Consider the following 18,925-nt stretch of genomic DNA (forward strand, 5'->3'; position numbering starts at 1 on the left):
CTATTCAATTTATTCTTAGAGATTTACAAGGAAGTGCCAATGTCAGGCGTTATCAATCCCAATTACATTCGTTACGTTTGTTTCGACATATATTTAACGTAAATAAATTCAATTCAACCATTTCTTTTGTTAAGGATCGCTTTGATCATGACAATTTTCGTTGGAAATGAGAAATAGGATGTTATTCTGTCATTGTTTTCATTAATAGGCTAAGAATTATATGTCAATGATCCGTGACTTAACGAAAATATCAAATGATGTTAAGCGAAGTTGAACATTTTGTTATACATATGTAGCCTCTGGAACGAGTTGATTCGATATTAAATGTAAATTAAGTGCTGCCATTTGACGCTGCGGTACATATTTTATTGTAATCATGACAAAGATGACAATTTGATTATGTAAGCTGCGGCATGACACGCATTCAATCATTTCTGAGAATTTAATAATTGATAGAATACCTAAATAATATTTTATATAGGTTTTAATAGGTTTTTTTAATAGGATTCTGAACAATTTGTACAACTTTAAAATGTACGACGGGACTTAATCGCGTTAATTTGAATTAAATATTAGAAAATGTATTATATATACATTTAAAATTGACCAACTTTGTTGACAAACTTTTTATTTTGTTCTTCCATCACAGTAATAAATAAAAAAGTGTACTTCATTAAGTAGGTACATCCATGATGCTTATAATTATTTCACTCACACATAATTTAATTTATAAAATATTACACCATAAAATCTTAGCATCAGGATCAATATGTTTTATAGCAATTTAATGTTAATAGGTACTCAAAGTTATTTTAGAACACAATAATTCGTTTTTCGTCCGCCGTAGCCATCCGCAACCGTTGATTAGCGGGTTAAAATTAATTTAAATAAAAATCTTGTGAAATTATTCTTAGTTGTGTTCAAATCCCCACAAAATTTTAACATTGTTTTATTTGTTAACGTTCTTGTAATATTTATAGTTAAAATAAACCTATACATAGTATTAAACTAAAACGAGGTATTATAAAATTATCACTTCTACATGCGGCAATAACAATTGGAATTGTAAATAATCATGAATCATTACGTTGTAATAAATTAGATATGTTCAGAAAATCCAAAGGGATCTTGACACTAGGATTTATCAGCTTAACTAGAAAACTTACTTTAACAGACCGTGTTGATTTTCCTCTTATTCTTAATCTGACAGCTATTAAGACTACGGTTAAATTTAAAGGTAAACCCGTTTTTGGTTTCATCTTTAACAGTAAACAGTTCCTTCCACTCGTTATCGCACTCGCGGTAATCTGCGTACGTATCGCTATGCCTCTCCTCGCTAATGTAACATTTCTTATCTTTAAAGCAATCGTAGTACGGTTTACAATCGATGCTGTTTGTACTCCGGGCAATATACGTCTCTATTCCCTCTCGGTCCTTGCAGAACAGATTTTTGCTCAATCGTCAATCTCTGCAAGCGTCGGTAGTTAACGTAAACCTGGTTGCCGATTCGCTGATGGAGTCCTCTCTCAGTTTCGGTCTCCTGTTGCCGTTGACCTGCTCTATGAATGAGGTGTTGGTGTTTCTGGGGAAGTCCCTGTTGATGCTGTTGTGGTTGGAAGGCGAGAGGTGTGTGAGGCGGTACGAGGCGCAGGAGTCGTTGCGCCGGACGACGGTGCGCGTGGTGCCAGCGCGGGAGCTGCCGATGGGAGCGAATGACGTACCGTTGCGGTCGGGAGAGAGCGGCGCGTGGCAGCAGCAGAAGCATTTGAAGTACGACCGGTGGAATTCGCGACGAAATTTTCCTGTAACAAGGGAGGTTTATGTCAATACGAGTATGAAACCAATTAGTTTGTATTAAAACTCTATTTTAGCATGTCAGTCGTCACACCTCGCTGGTTGCTATTAATCAGAGTCGAAAATTCATATTTAAGTACGTCATTTATTTCTGTGTCATGCGTTACCCTTAGTGCTACGTACATAGTGATAAGTGATTCAACACATAGAAAACACAGTGATAAATGAATCAATCATTTTATTTCTGCTATAATGCAGTAAAGAAAATACGGTGTAGGTTTTACTTTAGCTGAATTATGTGCTTGAAATGTAACGATAGATTTAAAACAAATAACACAATATTAAGCCCCGTTTAGTGAAATTTATATGCGCAACCTCAAAATACCAAGTCAACTTATTAGCCTTTTCTGTTACCACATATAAACATTGGTTCATATCGAACCTACCCTTACCATGTCATATCTTGATTGAAATGTCAACCATAAAGTTATAAAAAAGCGGCCAAGTGCGAGTCGGACTCGCCCATGAAGGGTTCCGTATTTAGGCGATTTATGACGCATAAAAAAAAAACTACTTACTAGATCTCGTTCAAACCAATTTTCGGTGGAAGTTTACATGGTAATGTACATCATATATTTTTTTTAGTTTTATCAGTCTCTTATTTTAGAAGTTACAGGGGGGGGGACACACATTTTACCACTTTGGAAGTGTCTCTCGCGCAAACTATTCAGTTTAGAAAAAAATGATATTAGAAACCTCAATATCATTTTTGAAGACCTATCCATAGATACCCCACACGTATGGGTTTGATGAAAAAAAATTTTTTGAGTTTCAGTTCGAAGTATGGGGAACCCCAAAAATTTATTGTTTTTTTTCTATTTTTGTGTGAAAATCTTAATGCGGTTCACAGAATACATCTACTTACCAAGTTTCAACAGTATAGTTCTTATAGTTTCGGAGAAAAGTGGCTGTGACATACGGACGGACAGACAGACGGACAGACGGACAGACGGACAGACGGACAGACAGACAGACAGACAGACAGACAGACATGACGAATCTATAAGGGTTCCGTTTTTTGCCATTTGGCTACGGAACCCTAAAAACTGGCCAAGTGCGAGTCGGACTCGCGCACGGAGGGTTCCGCACCATCAACAAAAAATAGAGCAAAACAAGCAAAAAAACTGGCCAAGTGCGAGTCAGACTCGCGCACGGAGGGTTCCGCACCATCAACAAAAAATAGAGCAAAAAAATCGTGTTTGTTGAATGGGAGCCCCCCTTAAATATTTATTTTATTTTATTTTTAGTATTTGTTCTTATAGCGGCGACAGAGATACATCATTTGTGAAAATTTCAACTGTCTAGCTATCGCGGTTCATGAGATACAACCTGGTGACAGACGAACGGACGGACGGACGGACGGACGGACAGCGAAGTCTTAGTAATAGGGTCCCGTTTTTTACCCTTTGGGTACGGAACCCTAAAAACAAGCAAAACAACGGTCACCCATCCAAGTACTGACCCCGCCCGACGTTGCTTAACTTCGGTCAAAAATCACGTTTGTTGTATGGGAGCCCCACTTAAATCTTTATTTTATTCTGTTTTTAGTATTTGTTGTTATAGCGGCAACAGAAAGACATCATCTGTGAAAATTTCAACTGTCTAGCTATCACGGTTCGTGAGGTACAGCCTGGTGACAGACGGGCGGAATGACGGACGGACGGACGGACGGACGGACGGACGGACGGACGGACGGACGGACGGACGGACGGACGGACAGCGGAGTCTTAGTAATAGGGTCCCGTTTTTACCCTTTGGGTACGGAACCCTAAAAACGGTCACCCATCCAAGTACTGACCCCGCCCGACGTTGCTTAACTTCGGTCAAAAATCACGTTTGTTGTATGGGAGCCCCACTTAAATCTTTATTTTATTCTGTTTTTAGTATTTGTTGTTATAGCGGCAACAGAAATACATCATCTGTGAAAATTTCAACTATCTAGCTATCACGGTTCGTGAGATACAGCCTGGTGACAGACGGACGGACGGACGGACGGACGGACAGCGGAGTCTTAGTAATAGGGTCCCGTTTTTACCCTTTGGGTACGGAACCCTAAAATAGCATTACAATTTTATTTGGATTGACACAAATGATTGATAAATTATATTACCCACGGCGACTGAAAACTGAGTGGTTTCGTGCTAAGAAGCTATGATTAAATCGTGTGTTCAAATGACTACGAGAAATTCACTTCTTCTACGCCCTGCTCTTTTAAATGATTTGGTGAATGACATCATAACGTACTTAGAAGTTTGTTCTAACTTCTCAATAACGATTCGGATACTCCAGCCGAGAGCCATTTAGCTTGATACTCTTAAAGTCAGTATCTACTGACTACTGCCAAGCAATAGTCGACTTAACGTACGTAGGAGCTGCCGCCAACTATTAGTTAATAATGGTCGTAAGAAAATGATTTGTTTGGAATTTAAAAGTACCTAGATTTGTTAAATATCATACAAGTTCATGTATGATGTTGACGCACATTGCGCACATCGATTTATCTTTCCTTAAATTAAACAGTTGTTTTAAATGAAATGTCGATTTGTTTTTTCATGTATAAGTAAAGTAAATACCTACCGACTTGGCTTCTACTGAAATTTATTTTTAATCGCAGTTTTCCCTTGGGACACAAGCCTAACAGTCCCAATTTATAATAATAAAAATTAGGATAAAAGGACCCGAAACGCTTGGAACATTTCTCACTAAGCTTTTTACAGATTAGGCACTTCCATTCTAAAGATCTTTACACATTTTTGAATACCGCCCTTAATCTTGAATGGCACGCAACCAAAAGATTTTGCAGATTGTGATAAAACAGTACTATTTAAATCGAGTTTTTTTATTTCATTAACAGATTTATTTAACATATAATTTGATTTCAGAAAGGCTTCTTTTTAAGCAAGTGCCATATTATAGTATAGTTAAAACAATACTTATAATTTTATACAATACAAGCATTTTGCGTCTTTAATTATCTATTTTACGGACTTTTCAATAATATAACCATAATAGAAAAACAAATGTATTTGATAAAAAGTCTCACAGATGCAAACGAGAATCTTCGTGCATTTAAAGCGCAATAAAATGGAAACAAACTCGTTGTTTATATAGAGGGCAAACAAACTTGCTCTAGGGAGTACATGCTCGCTCGAACCAGGAATGTGAAATTATAAAGCGTGCAGGGCCTTTGAGAGCTACCTAATAATGGAATATTAGACTTGTCATTGTTTTATCTTTATATTTTCGTCGCTACATAACTAATGCTATTGGGGTCGCCAGAAAGTTTCATTAAACTTAGCCTCGTGTACAAAAATTTAAGTAAGTAGGTATCTTTTTAAGACGATTTACTAGATCGTGACTAAAACTAATAAATTATTCCTTTTATAAAAAAATAGATCCAGACAAAAGTTAATAAGATAGTTAAGTGTTAATAAGAAAAAAATGTTAGCTTAAGTAGCAAGCTTAGTGAAATAAATGTGACAGTGAGATTTTACGTATAATTTCAAACAAAACATAAGGTGACAGCGAATCTACAGGTGACAGGCAAATTACTGACCTGAAAAGCCAGGGAATCCTGCAAGCAGAATGGTTTAATGATGCATTTGTATGAATGACCCATACACAGCTTTAAACAACTTTTCTGTTTCTGAAAATTGTGGACTTATACCCTCTAGACATACCTATAAATATATAGAAAATTGGTAAGTTGTTTTCCCTTCCCATTTTCGATATTAAGGTATTAATAATCTTTTTGTGATACACAAACGTGTACCATTATGTCCACCATGCCACCATACATTCTTCAGTGTCCTTAAATTTCAGAAACGGGAAAGATATTTTAATTTTCCGTTCTGTGTATTAACCCAAATAGCAAAGCAAGGAAATACACATTGACACAGAAAAATAAGGAGATATATTATTTTCACAGAAAATGCTAAGTAAGTTTAGTAGGTATAAAATGTCCTTAAGATAAAGAGCAATAAATAATAGGAAACTATAGCGAAAAACTAAAATGAGGTTCATACACATAGCCTAGATTTTCGGCTGTTAGGAATGTTAGGATAATATGTCTTATCTTTAAGTACGAAAGATACGTATTAATTTTTTTATTAAAGTAAACGTAAATGAAACAGTCAAATTCTTAAATATATGTAGTACGTTTAAAAAAACCAAAGTTATGTGGATAAATAAATTCTTATGTACCTATCATTTCGAAATATGAATCAACAAATTTCATTTCAAATTAATACTTCACTATCGCTTATTAATCTGAGTTCTTACATTTGTTATTTATTTATAAACGGTGTAAAAAAAGCGAATATAATTTATACTTAAACGAAATAGACAAAGGCAAAGATAAAAGTAGGTATTCATTTAAAAGACGTCAAGGGCGCTCGCGCGTTCAAATGTTTGTTCGATAAACAGGACCATTTTGGGTAAACAATTTCAACTCGTAAAAGAATGACTAGAGTCCCGCGATTGTTATGAGTGTCTTTCACCTATTGGTCACATAATTTTATACAGTGTAGAGTTCCAAAACAGTAAATGCGTTTTCCCAGAGATAAGACCTAGCTAGATCGATTTTTCGGCCCCGAAAACCCCCATACAGCAAATTTCATCGAAATCGTTAGAGCCGTTTCCGAGATCCTCAAAATATAAATACATATAAATAAATAAATATAAAAGAATTTCACGTTTAAAGGTATAAAATATCTGGGAGACCGAGCTTTGCTCGGAAAACATATAAAATCTCAAAAATGTGCGTTTTCCCAGAGATAAGACCTAGCTAGATCGATTTTTCGGTCCCGAAAACCCCCATACAGCAAATTTCATCGAAATCGTTAGTGCCGCTTCCGAGATCCCCAAAAAATATATAATAAATAAACATATAAATAAATAAACAAATATTGCTCGTTTAAAGGTTTATTAGATATATGCTTATTATTATTTAGCAGAACGGGACTTAATCACACAATAATTACAGTAGAAAAGTTTGGGAAGCTGTAGAATTTCAATCGAGACGAAGGTTTTAAGATTTCATTGAATGCAAATTTTCAGCTTAATCGGAAATCCAAATATAAAAGCTTTTAATAAAATTACTATAAATTGTGAATTGTAATACCTACTTAGGAAAGTTACCGATAATGCCCAATTAGGTATCTACGCACGAAAAGATTCAGATGGGATTCAACTTTTCGCACGCACATTTATAACGGCCTCCTTTTATGTTCGCACTGGCATAGAGAAATATAGTAAGACAAGAGTGCTCACTCCATACATCAGTTAGACTATTAATTTCAGTGTCTATATCTAGCATCGAGTAGCGAAACTACAGGGTGGCCAACTTAGAGGTATACAACTTTTTTTTGCCGCCATTTTATTTTAGCGGTAAATATGACAGTTATTGCATGAAAATTAGTTTGTGTAGATACGGCAAATTTATTATGGAGCGTTTTACGACGGAACAACGTGTTTTAATCATTAAAAACAATAGAAACATTAAAAATAACGTTTCCCGGTCGGTTTCGGTCGGTTTCGGACTGTATTAAGGGTTAGAAATACTTTACGCTAAAGTGTAAAGAAAATGGATAATTGTATACAGTGAAACCTGGTTAATTGACACCTGGATAAATGCAAAACCTCAATAATTGCAACCAAAGGTCCGGTCCCGGTCCCTTGAGACCACTAGGCCTCTATAATTGAAATTTTTGAACCTCTATAATTGAAATTTAGATTTTAGTTCTTTTCGTAATTTTACCTCTGTAATTGACCACATCGCAACTAAGACCTCTATAATTGACACTGCGCAAAAAAAATCCGTTATTTTAGCTCTTCTTATTATCTCTATAATTGAAACGAGTCTATAAGTATGACCTCTGTTATTGAAATAATGTAGACTTGTAGAGAGCAGAAACAATATTTTAATAGCAATGATAATTTTATTTTAAATCTTCACCCATTCAATTCAATTTATTATTTGGGTATCTATCATACCATATTCTATATATATATTCTATCATATCGTATTGGGTAGGTGAAATAGTTTTGATTAAATCAAAAACATAATATGCTTTTTACATTCCAATAAAACTTTATTGTACAATTTAAGGGATTATTAAAAAAAACCAAATGATTATAAGTAGTAACTAATGTAGTTAAGTGTAAAAGTGCAAGTTATATAATATACAGACCAGAAACCCAGAATCTACTTTCAATGGTTATTAGAACCTCTATAAAAGCAATTTCTCAGAACGCAACCTCTATTAATGAGAACCTCTATAATTGACACAACGATTATTTGAACCTCGTTAATTGGCACGACCTGCTTAAATGAAAAACCTGGTTAATTGACAAAAAAGCGGCCAAGTGCGAGTCGGACTCGCCCATGAAGGGTTCCGTATTCAGGGGATTTATGACGTATTTTACCACTTTGGAAGTGTCTCTCGCGCAAACTATTCAGTTTATTTTAGAAAAAAATGATATTAGAGACCTCAATATCATTTTTGAAGACCTATCCATAGATAGATACCCCACACGTGTGGGTTTGATGAAAAAAAAATTTTTGAGTTTCATATCACAGTATGGGGAACCCCCAAAATTTATTGTTTTTTTTTCTATTTTTGTATGAAAATCTTAATGCGGTTCACATAATACATCTACTTACCAAATTTCAACAGTATAGTCCTTATAGTTTCAGAAAAAAGTGGCTGTGACATATGGACGGACAGACAGACGGACAGACAGACAGACATGACGAATCTATAAGGGTTCCGTTTTTTGCCATTTGGCTACGGAACCCTAAAAATTGCCGGTCCCTTGAGATTGCAATTATCCAGGTTTCACTGTATATTGTTATAGATAGAGTGTTTTTAGGGTTCCGTAGCCAAATGGCAAAAAACGGAACCCTTATAGATTCGTCATGTCTGTCTGTCTGTCTGTCCGTCTGTCCGTCTGTCCGTCTGTCCGTCTGTCTGTCCGTCCGTATGTCACAGCCACTTTTCTCCGAAACTATAAGAACTATACTGTTGAAACTTGGTAAGTAGATGTATTCTGTGAACCACATTAAGATTTTCACACAAAAATAGAAAAAAAACAATAAATTTTTGGGGTTCCCCATACGTCGAACTGAAACTCAAATTTTTTTTTTTCATCAAACCCATACGTGTGGGGTATCTATGGATAGGTCTTCAAAAATGATATTGAGGTTTCTAATATCATTTTTTAGGGTTCCGTAGCCAAATGGCAAAAAACGGAACCCTTATAGATTCGTCATGTCTGTCTGTCTGTCCGTCTGTCTGTCCGTCCGTATGTCACAGCCACTTTTCTCCGAAACTATAAGAACTATACTGTTGAAACTTGGTAAGTAGATGTATTCTGTGAACCGCATTAAGATTTTCACACAAAAATAGAAAAAAAAACAATAAATTTTTGGGGTTCCCCATACTTCGAACTGAAACTCAAAATTTTTTTTTTCATCAAACCCATACGTGTGGGGTATCTGTGGATAGGTCTTCAAAAATGATATTGAGGTTCCTAATATCATTTTTTTCTAAACTGAATAGTTTGCGCGAGAGACACTTCCAAAGTGGTAAAATGTGTGTCCCCCCCCCTGTAACTTCTAAAATAAGAGAATGATAAAACTAAAAAATATATATGATGTACATTACCATGTAAACTTCCACCGAAAATTGGTTTGAACGAGATCTAGTAAGTAGTTTTTTTTTATACGTCATAAATCGCCTAAATACGGAACCCTTCATGGGCGAGTCCGACTCGCACTTGGCCGCTTTTTTCTAAACTGAATAGTTTGCGCGAGAGACACTTCCAAAGTGGTAAAATGTGTGTCCCCCTCCCCTGTAACTTCTAAAATAAGAGAATGATAAAACTAAAAAAAATATATGATGTACATTACCATGTAAACTTCCACCGAAAATTGGTTTGAACGAGATCTAGTAAGAAGTTTTTTTTTATACGTCATAAATCGCCTAAATACGGAACCCTTCATGGGCGAGTCCGACTCGCACTTGGCCGCTTTTTTATAGTTTTCATTGTTATTATAAATATAATTTTTGGTTAAATTCTGCCTCTATATTTATATAACGGCCAAACAATGAACCCGCACTAGTTCTTTCTAGCCCAAGCCTACATTTTAATAAATTACAATTTCATTCCGGGTCCGAAAACATTCACGGATAAAGTGAACCCTTCCAATGGTTTCATACACATCTGAAAAGATTCATCGGCTTATGAAAGGAAAAGAAATGAATAAAGATTACGGCTGAGCCAGCTAAAACCGCATTCATTATAGGTACCTACATAAATAATCCTACAAAATGATGTAAGTACCTAGATATCAATACGAGTATATTATCTATGAGATCTAATAAGCAACATAACAAATATTGTATTGGATGTACCACGCAAAGTTTCATTTTAGGTACATGTTTCTGATTTTCATGTCGTTTAACGTACTTAGATATGTACAATTTGACGACTGAAATACTGTATGTGAACTTACTGGAAATAAGTTGGAAAAAAATTCGAGACCTTCATTTATGCGGTATCCTTCATTAGTTATCTGGACTTATCCGTAGGTATAATGCCTAGCAGTTTTCCCTCAGGACTGGAAGGTCAGATGGTACAAATAGTCGATTGCACAACTCGAGCGAAAAAGCGTTTAGATAAAGAGTAGGTTGGACATTGAATTTCTCAGGCAAAGGTAGATTTAAACAATTTGAAAATAATAGGGGCACCGATATCGGCATTACTCGCCTACATTATACAGCAGCGGTCGGCAACCTTTTAGCAGCCAAGGGCCTCATAGTAGTTAACGAAGTTGACGCGGGCCGTATTTTGTTAATATTTATGACTTTATCAGACATTGTCGTTTGTCAATATTACATACAAAATAGCCAGGGAGGCTCGCGGGCCGCAAGTGACAGGTTCACGGGCCGCATGCGGCCCGCGGGCCGCGGGTTGCCGACCGCTGTTATACAGCAATACTCACCACTCATGAAGTTGTATATGAGGGGGTTGACCGCCGAGTTGGCGTAGCACATGACGTGCGAGATGAGCGCGATGCACGTGATGACGTCACTCTGCTGCACGTTGAATGCCACTCTGTAGACAAACATAGTTGCTTACAATTTTACATTTGTCAGTAACTATCCTAAGTACTACAGTCAAAGAATTTAATTAATCAGACCCATTTTGTATCTTGTTACAGTGACAATATTATAAGAGCCCGTACCATGAGTCACTGACAGTGTCAAAACTGACATATACGCTATCGAGAACGTAATTTACTTTCTATATATCTCGTTCACACTAATATGCGAGTACGAGCGAGATGTATAAAGTGTCATTCAATAGAACTTGCTAACTATGTAAACAAAAGTTACTAGTAAATTGACATTCAGTGTCAATTTTAGTATGGTGGTTTGTTTACATAGTTAGCAAGTTCTATTGAATGGCACTTTAGAAAGTAAATTACGTTCTCGATGGAGTTTTTATGTCAGTGCCAAACTGATGGTAGCCGTAAAGGTCTATGTTGATTGTCACTGCTGTGACTGAACTCGTGTTACACTAAGCATACGAATATAGATCGTTATTGAGACACAGTAACTTGAATTCCATTCACTAAATATCAATATAATGTTCACGGTAAAAACAAGTTCAAAAGCAACGGACCGACTGAAAACACAAATCATTTTGGCTTGATACTTAATAAAATACTCGTGTAACGTAAGAAGATATCCTTTAAGATTAAGATACACAAAGATGAAGGTGTGCAAAATTGGATATTAATTTAATGAATCAAGCGTATTACTTTGCGGAAATCCGTAATAATTAAATTGTGCAGTAGATAACGCTGCTCTGAGTTCGTAACCAAAATACTTAATTCTTGTTAGGTTAAGCCTAATTCAGATATGCAATTGATCTGACAAATGCTACAAAAATATTCAGACTTTAAAAGGCAACATTAATAATTTTCATTGCAATCCAACGACTAGCTTTCTGGCAGACCGTTTGCGCGGTTTGCTATAATTAAAACTTCAAGCCTCGGCGTATAATTTTCAGACAGGAAAAACTTTTTCATAAACTGTACTTTCGCTGTTACGTACATGGGTGCCAGACGCTTCTTGGAAAGCAATTTACTCAGATGAATAGACAAAAGAGTGAACATCTTGTTAGTGTTGAAAAGATTTAAGTGCTAACTCATTAGCGGGATTTTAATTATGCTTGTTAGTGTGAGTTTTAAAGAAAGGTCTAACAAATTCGGACAGAACAGAATGCAGTTAATTTATAAGATGAATAGCGGTTTTATTAAACCTATACAAAAATACTTGATTAATAATTTATTGGGAAGTGCGTCTACTCTACATTATGAAGATTCTGTGAGCTATTTAAGATCTTCAAATATTATTATCATCATCATCTCCTAGCCGTTTTCGGCCACAGCGACTGCTATCTACCGCTGAGAGCGTTGCTGGTGCACTCTCTAGTGACTGACATAGCCAATCTTTACAGCACCGTAATTATACGTGAAACCCTCCGACGTAATTATATGTGATGGCCACAGTGGTCTGGCCTTATACTCTTGGTATAACGCATTGTGCTCAGTGTATTTGTGTATTAAATATGTAGGTGTACTTAAACACATTAACAATTATTACACAAGAAATAATAAAGTATTCATACCAGGCAAATCAAGTTACTTACAGCTTTTTATTTATTACTTGAATAATTTGAGGCGTAGATGAACTGGCAGATGGCATAGCGAACTCAAAAGAATATCTTTTTCACAACGGAATCTTAAAAACGATGTAAAACAAAAGTCGTTATAGCGTATACAATTTTGTAAGTCCCCTTGATCCAATTCAGGCTTACCTAAGGACTGAAATGAGATGCACGGGGAAGTAGCACACGGCGAACATGACGACGACAGCCACAAGCATCTTGGCGGCCTTGCGGCGCGAGCGCAGCTGCCCCTCCGTTGACGCGTTCGCGTGGATAGATGGCGTTGTGCGCCGCTTTGCTGCTAGCCCTGGGAAACACACTTATGAGAAACCATACACATAATTACCAAACAAGATAAGTTTTTGGCAAAAATTTCATTTTTGGTACAAGTTTTTATCGCTGACTGTACTTTTCTTACGACAGACAAGTAATACTCATCGAGACAATTCTAAAAACCCCTAACACAATTAGGTTGCGTTGTTTCATCACAGAGTTCCTATGGCCACCTCCTGTCTCCATCATCAGATCAGCTCTAATGTCATAATAATATTGCATTGTCATCCGATTTATACATGCATGCAAAATTTCAGCTTATTCGGAAACCGGGAAGTAGATCAAATTTAACTTGTAAGATTTGATTACAGACCGACAGACAGACAACGGGACAGGTGAAACTAAATAAAAGCTTGTAAAATATGAAACTGGCAAGAAATGTGAGAACAGTGAACGTGCCAAAGCCAGAACAGAAATCGACTTACAGTTGTTCTGTCCAGTGGGTGTAGTGCATAGCTGGTGGGACTCCGAATGGCCCGGGATGTTGTCTGAGCGCCACAGCACCCTCACGATTTGGCAGTATGCGATCATCATCAGGAATAGCGGAAGCCTACAACAAGATGGAAGTTAGTACTGAAATACATCCTAAGGAACTGTATAAGTATAGTGTAAGATCGTGGCATGCAGTGACTGTTCAAGAATGGAGAGTTGTTTTGAAATTACTACGTGATCACCGATTACCCATCATATCAAAAGAAGTGTCGGATGCCTCGGCCCGGACCCGAACCGTTCTAGAAGCATCCTTTACTGAGTTAGCAATAATATCTGGAGTTGCATTGATGTAATATAAAGTAGTATATTCACACCATATTTTGTAACTGTTTTATGTTTTATCTAAACGCATTTACATAAATAATATATAGGTATAGATAAACAGCGCTTTTGTATATAAGAGAAAGCCTGGAAGTTGCACCCATAACAGAAAAAGTAAGGGCAAACCGCCTAGCGTGGTACGGGCATATGATGGGGAGGGATGAAAGTCATGTGACGAGAAAGGTATTACAAATGAATGTGGAGGGAAGTACGAGGAGAGGAAAAGATGGATGGACTGTGTGAGAGATGATATGAAACGAACGCAAGTGAATGATGAGATGACGGGTGACAGAGAGGTATGGAAGAGAAAGACATGCTGCGCCGACCCCAAGTGAATGGGACAAGGGCAAGAGAATGATGATTAGATAAACAGCGCTTTTGAAGATAAAAGATCGTGTTTTTCGGTTTAGATAATATTATATTATTATATTTTAGACGTATATTGTATGGGATGGCGTATCCTTATTAAGGGTTTATTCCATTGCGTTTTAGTGAGCAAAACAAACGTACATAGTGATTATGTTTTTTTTTGGGCAATTTGGTCAAGACTATGTACAATCACTTGCAATAATATATTACACAACGAAGGCCGAAAAAATATCTGACACGATCTTATTTGTGGAACCATAAGAGCGTATCACATATTTTTGCGGCCTTCGAAGAGTAACATATTATTGCAAGTGACTGTACAATCTCAGCTTACTATTGTAAATTGTAAATATTGACACTCTTGAAAATTGTGATCAACATGTTATTATATTACGGATCAAATGACATTAATACACGATGTTAAATAATAAATGTACCAAATTAGGTTGATACGGATGGATTTGCTTGATTGGTTTGTGATACGGATGAGGCTAACTCGTAACAAAATAACTATTCCGTTATGTAATTTTAATATATTTATTAATACTTACGTATAAAGAAATACAGCCTTTATTATGCTCCAGTTAAGTTCAGATTCGTCCGACCACTTCGCCGAGCACTGCATGAAGTACTGCTTATGCATGTCGAATCTCAGCGGGCGAGAGAGCGTCTTCACTTGCAACACTGCTAGTTCTGGCACATCTGCAAAAACAGTATGGTTCAAGACAAGTTTGAGTCAGTTTGTAAGTAGGTAAGTATTCTTTGTTGATCGAAATAACAATACATTTTACAGTAAAATTACTAAGAAATTGGAGAAAAATGGAGTTTCTGTGATGTGGTTGCGTTTTTCCGTCGAAGAATTCATTTTGCCACTTTAATTCAGATTGCATCATCCAATCAGCTCTGTTTGTATAAGGTAAACGTGCTCGACATGCTAATGCCCAATAGATGACACCCTGCTTGTCACCTCTATTGACAATGACTTAAGTTTCAATATGACATGTACTAGTACCGCGCCGAGCACCAGTACTTTTACCTTATAAGTACGTTGTCATCTAGACACGCGGCAGCGTGTCAAGCCAAGTTCAAGCAAAGGAACTGGCTAGCCAGCGCCGAGTGTAATATTACACAAACCACTTGGTGCCACTTTTGACCCTTCTATAACTCAAAACCTCTTTAACGTAAACAGATAAAACTACGTGTGTTTAATTATATCCATAAGGACATCTAGAAGCATGATAAGGCTAGTTAAGCGATGCTTGTGTGGTATAATGATGGGGTGTTTCATGTCATACGCAATGTATGCGTTTCTCAATCTTCCCTTAACTCGCAGTAGGACTCTTCATCTATGAATGGACACAGATCAAGTATGTTGCTTTTAGTCGAAATAGGTCGACCCTTCTTCAAATCTTGATATTCGTCTTGAAATTCTGTTTTTTTGACCCGCTTGATAATTAAGGCCTTGGTTTCTCTTATTTCCGATAGATGAAGATATTTGCCAGTTTTTCTGTCTTGCTTTTTCGTGATGAATCTTCGGACCCAGGCTAGTACATGCACTAGTTTTGATAACGAACTATATTCGTCAATTAACTGGTCGATGATATTGGCTTCTGTTTCAGTGTTTACGGCGACGTTAACTTGTATAATTTTTTGCTCTTCGTTCGTAGTGTAGGTAATGGTTTTATCTTCACTTTCTGCTTGAAACGTCGGTAGCCAGGTGGGACCTTCCCACCATAAAGTATGTTGTTTTAGTTGTGACGCGGTAAGTCCTCTGCTCGCGCAATCCGAAGGATTCTCTGCCGATTTAACGTAGCGCCAGCACTCGGGGGGGATGACTTCTGTGTTTTGTCGCACCCTGTTGGCGACGAATGTATTCCAGCGGCTAGGATCACCTTGTAGCCACCCCAAGACGGCGGTCGAATCCACCCAACCATAGATCTTGATATTATGGTCGGTTAAACATTGATTTAATGAAGCTAGCTCAAACGGTTATAAAGATATGAAGGTCAAAAAGTCGTGAATTTTAGCACTGACTGTATGACTGGCATATAGTACCTAAACCTAACCTACTTCCAGACGACCTAGAAGGATGAAATTTGGAATCCAGCTCGGTAATCGTGTGTAAGCGTAGGAAAATATCTAAAAATAAAAAAAAGTTAAATTATAGGGGGGGTCCCCATACAATTTATTTTATTTTATTGTAGCGTTGGAACCGTTACAAGCATATATTTTAAACTATCCCAGTATATGTATTAATATATTTTCTATATAACAGAAATATAAAAATAAAGTTAAGTCAAAAAATAAGTGGTGTCCCCATACAAAAAACTTGTAATACGCGGTAAACAACCAGCCAACGATTAAATCTCAATACCTGCCTAGTTTTCTTTACAAAAGCGGCCAAGTGCGAGTCGGACTCGCCCATGAAGGGTTCCGTATTTAGGCGATTTATGACGTATTAAAAAAAAACTACTTGCTAGATCTCGTTCAAACCAATTTTCGGTGGAAGTTTACATGGTAATGTACATCATATATTTTTTTTAGTTTTATCATTCTCTTATTTTAGAAGTTACAGGGGGGGGGGGACACACATTTTACCACTTTGGAAGTGTCTCTCGCGCAAACTATTCAGTTTAGAAAAAAATGATATTAGGAACCTCAATATCATTTTTGAAGACCTATCCATAGATACCCCACACGTATGGGTTTGATGAAAAAAAAAATTTTGAGTTTCAGTTCGAAGTATGGGGAACCCCAAAAATTAATTGTTTCTTTTCTATTTTTGTGTGAAAATCTTAATGCGGTTCACAGAATACATCTACTTACCAAGTTTCAACAGTATAGTTTTTATAGTTTCGGAGAAAAGTGGCTGTGACATACGGACGGACAGACAGACGGACATACAGACGGACAGACAGACGGACAGACAGACGGACAGACAGACAGACATGACGAATCTATAAGGGTTCCGTTTTTTGCCATTTGGCTACGGAACCCTAAAAAGTAATGATATCCCACCAAAAACATAAATTTAAAAAAGGAGAGTTCAATACAAAAATTATGCTGGCTGTGGGATTCGCCGCAAAAAGAATGGAGATCTAAATGAGTGCCAAGTTCTATGCAAAATCCAAATATGTATATATAGGAAAAAAATAACATTATGAACAAGTATTAAACTCTATTTCTTTGCTTTATTGGATACCTATAACAATTGCTGTTATTTAAAAAAAATGTGAGATCTTAAAGTAGGTTAGATTTGACTTGGCCAGTTTTTATCAGAATTAAAATATATATATATATGTTGAATAACTTTATAAAATGACTGATGTAATGGAAACTGGCCAAGTCAAATCTAACCTACTTTAAGATCTCACATTTTTTTTAAATAACAGCAATTGTTATAGGTATTTATATAATCGTCTTGAGGCAAGGGCGCATATTGTGGGACCAGCGGATGGTGGGATGAGGCTAAACATCATTTTCCCAGCTCGATAACATTTATACACAGAACATATTAAAGAGGTTAGAATGGCTATCGCGCGCAGTTAATATCGGAACCGGTGTCGCCGCTCGTTCCTCTCCACATTTACTAACGCTCGCGCAACGGTAGTAAAAACTAGCTAGCGCCTTGTGTGCGTGGTGAATGGATACGCCTCCTTTAGACAGATTTGATGTCTGGCTTCTTAATCTGAAGGTTATTGTGGCGCAAAAAGGCATGTTTACTTCGTTTTTGGTCAGTCAGTCTGCTCAAAACCGGCGGCGATACGTACCCTGCTCGCATCGCCATTCTAACTTGTTCTGTGCATTTATAGTCTTAAAATTAACGTTATTTAAGCTACCCTATTTTAAATCCACTCGATATCTCCTATTCTTCCCTATATCATTAAAAATTACACACGTCAAAGTTAACTTACTGAAGAGTAAAGATATGAGCCAGATGATGAGTATGGCGGTCTTGGCGCGGCCGGTGGTAGACTTGAACTTGAGTGGGAAGCAGATGGCGTACCAGCGGTCCACTGAGATGAACGTCAGCGTGAGCACCGACACCGTCACCGACACTGACTGTGGAAACACGGCGTTATGAGGCCCAGAACAGATATCTAGAAATATAATCTTAAATAAGTAATGTAGAATAGCTTTAATAAACAAAATCTTCAATTTGTATGGTCCATCAAAAAAAACTATAAAATACTTAATAAAATTAAAATACGTCTAAGAAATTTGGCTCCTTTGGCAATGATGCCGAGGATGCTGGCAGCTTTTCTCCGCTGTGGGATGCTAATATAATACGTTGTGCGAGAAAGCTGCCAGCTTTTCGGTCACCAGTGAAGTCAACTTCAGTCTTTTCTACAGCTCTTTAAAAAGTGGTAGGGCATAGACTTAATTAATTAAGTAATAGATACATAGATTGCTCACTCCATACATCAGTTTTAGTACCAAAAAGACTATTAGTATATACATCGAGTAGCGGAACTATCAGTCTTATGCTGTTGAGATAAGACTTTCCGGTCGGTGCTACATCTATTGTCAAGTAGCAGTACTGATAGTTCCACTACATGCTAGATGTAGACACTGAAATTGATAGTCTAACTGATGTATGGAGTGAGCACTCTTGTCTTATTATATTTCTCTATGGTAATAGTGCTGATAAAATAAACAGCATCTTACATAAGAAAGTTCTTGTACGAGTAGGTATGACGTTACTTTAACTCATGACACAAAACATGGGGTGTTATAAGTTCGACCGCTATGTGTGTCAGTCTGTGGCAGCGTAGCCCGTAAAATGGGTAAACCGTTTGAGATGCGTTTTATATTT

At 36.9% G+C, this 18,925-nt stretch overlaps 1 protein-coding gene across 2 annotated transcripts in view; it reads right to left on the reverse strand.

The window, feature by feature from the left end:
* Positions 1-1,092: 1,092 nt before the first annotated feature.
* LOC134658025 (orexin/Hypocretin receptor type 1-like) overlaps positions 1,093-18,925 on the reverse strand; it is a 115,281-nt gene continuing 97,448 nt past the window's right edge. For both annotated transcript variants that reach the window (XM_063513628.1, XM_063513629.1), the window contains 6 exons: positions 18,024-18,171; positions 14,661-14,811; positions 13,353-13,477; positions 12,745-12,901; positions 10,862-10,974; positions 1,093-1,802 (listed from right to left, as the gene is read on the reverse strand). In XM_063513628.1, the coding sequence (XP_063369698.1) occupies positions 1,462-1,802; positions 10,862-10,974; positions 12,745-12,901; positions 13,353-13,477; positions 14,661-14,811; positions 18,024-18,171 (1,035 nt within the window). In that variant the 3' untranslated portion in view covers positions 1,093-1,461. The remainder of the gene's footprint in view (positions 1,803-10,861; positions 10,975-12,744; positions 12,902-13,352; positions 13,478-14,660; positions 14,812-18,023; positions 18,172-18,925) is intronic.

Source organism: Cydia amplana, chromosome 21, assembly GCF_948474715.1.
Source record: "Cydia amplana chromosome 21, ilCydAmpl1.1, whole genome shotgun sequence".
NCBI lineage: Eukaryota > Metazoa > Arthropoda > Insecta > Lepidoptera > Tortricidae > Cydia > Cydia amplana.